Here is a 5,735-nt window from a genome sequence, read left to right as displayed (position 1 = left end):
ACTGCTGACAGCGAATAATGTGACCGGCATCTGACAGTTGGGAAGACTGTGCTGTGTCGGCGTTGACTCTTGGCAGGCAGCATTGGTTTCTTTTCAGACAAAATAAATAATGATACCTCAAAGTAAATATATAAAAACTTTTAATGAGAATAGAATTCAAAGCAGTTCACCAGCACTTACACACAAACAGCTTTGTTAAGAATCAATCAGATGTGAACGCTTTTAGTTGCTCTAATTTGTGCAGATTGTGATTAACTGATGAAACATTCTTTGTCTACAGAAATGAGGAGAATCAGCTGGTTTGTGCAGCTCGGCTCTCAGTCCTTCTGTTTTCCAGTTGACCCCTGAGCAGCAGAGAGAGGAGGACATATTTTCAGTGATTTATTAAAAAAATGATTACTATTATTATATTAATTAATTCCAACACCTACTTCACTTAAGTCCCTTTCAGACAGGCACCTTGGTAAAGTAAAGTGATGACAAAGTCCTCAAGTCACCTTTACATAAACGTGAGTAACATTTCTGTTCATACAGCACAAGTCTGCATTGAATGCAAACACAGAGAGAGAGAGAGAGAGAGAGAAAGATTACACAAAGGTCTTGTTCTTTAAATCACTAACTGATTACTTACTTATCATCTCTTGTGCACAAAGAAATGTTTAATAAACTACAGAACATTGTAAATCGGCTAATATTAAGTTGCTGAGGAGCAACACCGCAGGTACTTCTGTTTGCTGCTGCCTTTTATTAAATCAAATTATTATTATTTCTTACACTGCACTGTAACTTTATTTTGTATTCTCTTGGCTCTTTAATGACTGTTTTTAATTGTTTTAATGACTTTTTTATAATGTTTCCTCTTGCCTTGTTGCTGTAATGTGCTATATAAATTCACTTGCCTTGCCTTATGACTCTTACTGTAGCAGTCTTGTCATATCTGCATATTGCCATAACTAACTTTTACATAACGGACACTTTTATCCGACAAAAAGCCATCATTTTAACAGATAGGTGAAGCCAGCAATGTTGCATACTGCGTGTCTTACAGGCAGCTTTAATTGAACATTTACTACAATACTTCCACTGGGGTTTCTTTGTTACAGGGTCACCATGACGACTCATGTTGAACGAACCTGAAGCCTCCACACCAGAAACACCACGAAGACTCCGAAGATGCTGCTCTTGACGATCAAAAGAATGTAGAACAGCTTGGCATTGTGTGTGATCCTCAAATATTTCTCTAAAAAATTTAAAACAAAAAGCATTTTAGTAAGTTACATGCTTCTGCTGTGTAGGTTCACGCACAACTTTATTTACCTCTTATCGCTCCGGGCTCCTGGTCCTGACAGAAAAAAAGAAAATACAGTTTTCAGTGCAATCGTAGACTTTAGAGTTTCACGTCATTAAAAACATGAGTTTTGAGTTGCAAATGAATGTACCTTCAACTCCTTCGACCCAACTTGACCGGTGCACAGTGTCGTTCCCAGTGAAGAAGCTGACTGTGCAGGTGAACTTCCTGCCAGGTGTAAACCACTCACTGAGCGGGACCCTCAGCCGGCTGCTGATGCTGTAATGTTCCCCCTCCCACAGGGCAGCGTTGTCGGTCGCCACACCACTCGTGATGTTAACCTCATCGATCTGCCAGGACACACTCACGTGGTCCGGGTAGAAACGAGAGGCCACACACACCAAGGTCTTCTTGTTTTTCTTGTCTTTGTTGTTTTGACACTCCTTTTGTGAAGGTTGAAGCACTTTCACTGTTGGCAGGGTCATAGTAGGATTTGAATCTGCAGGAACAAAGAAGAGAAATCATTAGAATGGTTCAACATTTTTGGGAAATGCCAGGAGTTAGATGAAAAGACTGATGCCACTCTACGATAAATATGTAATTATAGAGCCAGCAGCCGGTTAGCTTAGCTTAGCATAAAGAATGCAAACAGCTAGCCTGAGTCTTTCTGATAATAACAAATTGCATTGATTTAGCACTTTTTCCAAATCTTTGCGATCACTCAAAGCGCTTTACAACACATGTACACTCACATCGTTGGCCATGCCATCGATAGCAATTTGGGGCTACATGTTTACTGCAGGGGCTGGGGATCAAACCACCACTGACCCTACTATGGAAGCCCATAGGGGACTTATTTAAAAGGACAACGTAAACTTGAAAATGAAAATGTAATTCCATAATAGTGAATATGTGAAATTTTAGTAAAAATAGACAAAATGAAAAAATCAGGTTACATTATTTGTAATGCATTTTAATTTGAACATTTTGAATTAAGATTTGAATATGTGGGGTACGAAAAAATAAATAAAATAGTAACAGCTTTTCCATTTTTATTTGAATATGTTCGCCTACTCAAATATCAATACACCAGCACCTTTAAAGTTACCTAATTAACTTGTTATTTCTCATTTGTTTAAGATGTACACCAATTGAAGTGTATAAACAGTAACAACAAAAACAACAATCTTCACAGGGGTTATTTGACGGACTATTTATTGGCAGGAACCAGTTAGAAATGCCACCAGCAGTGACAGCATTTCAGTTGTTATACAAATTAAACGAACGATTAACTATATAACATTTTAATGACGTGCTTGTAGGTGGATATTATTAACTTTGGACAGAGCCAGACTAGCTAATGTTCTTTTTATTATTTGAGAGAAAGAAAAAAGAAACATTCTCGAAATTCCCAGCATTGGATTTTACACTGTTTGAGGTCCATCGAACTAAAAAGTTACACAGCAACACAGCTCAAATCTATTACTTGCAAAGACATTTAAATTATATATTTTCTGCTATTCCGTAAAAAATTGTAAAGTAAAAGAAGCAACTTCAGAGATGAATCATTGCGTGTAATGTTATTGTCTTACCTAAGATTATCAAATTGGTGCCATTTATAAAAGTAGCTGCTAACATTGACACACGACTACAGTAAAAACTGTTTGAACGCACCGCACTAAAATATATTTGAAATGCCTCCAATTTCAGACTATGAAAAACTATGAAAAATATGGGTGATATTAAAGAACAGGATGAAAAACTTCAAACCACACCTTGTAATTATTAACCATTTTACTTAAAATGATCGATTATGGAATATGACATAATCTTTAATAATAATGATAATTCTTTATATATTTATGTCTTTTTTTAATTATTTTTTTTACCTTACCTAAGACAAAGTTAAGCCTCTGGACAAAGAGACAGTTCTCTTTGTTAGTGCAGGAGTTGGCTGGAAAACAGGTTATGACTGAAACAAAACTAATTTGTGCCATAACTGCTTTTACCGTTTGAAGGGGGAATACTACATTTGTAAATAAAATCACCTAAAAGCCACATATTGCCCCTTATTTAATGTAAACAAGCTGTGAAAGACACTCAGGTTGAATTGGTGTTGCAGATTTTCTTACCAAAGACGGTCAATTTAGTTCCAGCTCCAAAGAAAGCCCGGGCGTAGGAACACAGAGCGCTCAGACTTTGACAAAAACGTATCGTATTGCTTTTGTCTCCATGCTCCTCTTTGCAATTCATCCAACTTTTTTCACACTTTCACATGGGGAGACTCCACATGTAATGTACTATAGTGGATAATCAATCAAGTCACTCGCATATCAGAAACACCAACATATGATATTGAGGCATTTTCAGGACAATTGTCATTGTGACAGCAGTGAGTCAATGTAATCTGAACAAAACCAAAGTGATGCACTATTTTGATGAACTTAATGTTTCCTACCAAAAACAATTAGTATGGTTCCTCTACCGAACTGAGCCTCATAACCACCAGCAGCACAGTCCACTGAGACAATTAGTCCAAGATGTGTTTTATGCATTTTGCCTTAAATACTTTCAGTATATTACTTGAATGCTTTCCTTTAATTCCTCAAAGCAACACCACTGTACTACAGTCTGTTTATTAAGTTGGAAGACAAATGTGAGGATCACATACAGTATAGTTTGATTTCACAGGTGGCTTTATAAGTAGAACATCTGATATCTTACTTACTAAGAACAGTAAGTTTTGTGCCTGGGCTGAAATAAGCTTTGTAATTGGCACAGATAATACAATAAAATCATCGGACAGTTATAGTTAGGCAGACTGTTTTTTCTTCAGTGTCAAACTATTTAAAACATTTTCGGGATGAATTGAATTTGTGCGCTAACTAACCCAGAACAGTGAGTTTAATTCCAGATCCAAAGAAAGCTTCAGCTCCAGTGTCACTCTGACTGCATCCTCTACCAAAAAGTCACTGCCTATAACTGAACATTTGAACAATACATGATATTACTGAAGTTTCAGCAAAAGAAATATCCAACATCCAAGTTCGCTGTGTTTCCCCCAAAATGTTTTCCTCCAAATTCTGCTTTTCTTAAAAAAAATTCCAAACAAGTTTCCCAATTGAAATAATTGTTTTGTAAAATGTCAGAAAAGCAAGGCATCCTTCATGTTTTCAGAGTATTGATGTTTCAATCTGTGACAGGTAGCCAAGGTAACTTGCAGTGCTCCACACTAAGCGTGTTAAATGGAGGAGGTTTTTGTACAGCGGCTCTATAGCATTGTATCACCGTGCTTCCTGTCCCCACGGTGGAAAAGCATCACACAAAAACCTGATTTCTCTTTGCTAGCCTTGTCTTTCCTTTCCCCACCCGGCTCTTCCATATCTCAGCCTCCATCTTTGTGTGTCTGTCTGTGAGAGCAGCTGTGAAGCTCGCTCTGACAGCTGAGGGGAGCTCCATGCAGCATGACTGCTGCTATTTCTGTGACAGCTAAGAAAAGAAGCAAGCAGGAAAATAAAACTGTGTGTTTCTATGTACAGTAGCAGCACAGAGGAAGTGACATCTTTACTGGTCACACCTCTTTATCCCACCCAGTTTAAAAAAGAACACTACCTTCTTACAGTAACAAGAGTAAATGTTATTTGATACTTCCACCTAATAAGTTCTAATGAGTCCATCGACACGTTTTCAATGATGATTGGAGCTAAATCATGCAGACTGCATCACAATGAAAGAGCTTTAACAATATTCTATGGTTTAGGTCTACCAGCATCGTAAAATGATATAGTTTACATCAAAACCAAATTACACAAATGATCCAAGACTGAATAGCTGCACTCATTTTTGGATTACTGTACAAACTTTGCTGAAAGCTCGACAATCAAAAATACAATCTATATATGGTAACATTTCCAACAAAGCATTCTGGGAGGCTGAAAGCAACGGCATGAAAAATAACAGACTGTAGAATGCCTTAATTGACCAATCAGAATCAAGTATTCAACAGAGCTGTGTAATTATAATATTTATGTTGAACTCCATCCATCCATTATCTGTAACCGCTTATCCTAAGAGAATATGTTACCAGCAGCATTTCCCCATTGCCTACATGGCTGTACCGACACGTAAACCAATATTCTTCATCATCTTGTACACACTGCAGATGTGTCTGATGGAGGCTGATGTATTTTATTACAGCTGGATAAACCTGGAGAATAAAGAAGTCAATGATATTGATATTATATAAAGATCAAATAACATCTGTAGTATTTAGCTGTATGTGTTCATTTTCTCTAATTAAAAAACCCAGAAGAAATATTGAAAAATATACAATAAGAGGATGTGGAAATATAGTTCATAATTAATTATATTAATAATTAATTAATGATTTAATTAATTAATAATTAAATCAATGTAATGCAATTAAGGCACACAAATGACATTGACA

General features: G+C 36.7%; 1 gene segment (V, D, J or C); it reads right to left on the bottom strand.

Annotated features, from left to right (window-relative positions):
- Nucleotides 1–215: 215 nt before the first annotated feature.
- On the bottom strand, nt 216–4,773 carry LOC115012876 (T-cell receptor beta-1 chain C region-like). The segment is given in 4 exon segments: nt 216–1,240; nt 1,318–1,342; nt 1,440–1,787; nt 4,179–4,773. Coding segments are annotated over 3 exon segments (639 nt in total).
- Nucleotides 4,774–5,735: the final 962 nt, after the last annotated feature.

The sequence above is a fragment of the Cottoperca gobio genome, chromosome 8 (genome assembly GCF_900634415.1).
Source record: "Cottoperca gobio chromosome 8, fCotGob3.1, whole genome shotgun sequence".
Classification (NCBI taxonomy): Eukaryota; Metazoa; Chordata; class Actinopteri; order Perciformes; family Bovichtidae; genus Cottoperca; species Cottoperca gobio.
The sequence above is the reverse complement of the archived record's forward strand: the minus strand, read 5'-3'. Positions and strand labels throughout refer to the sequence as shown.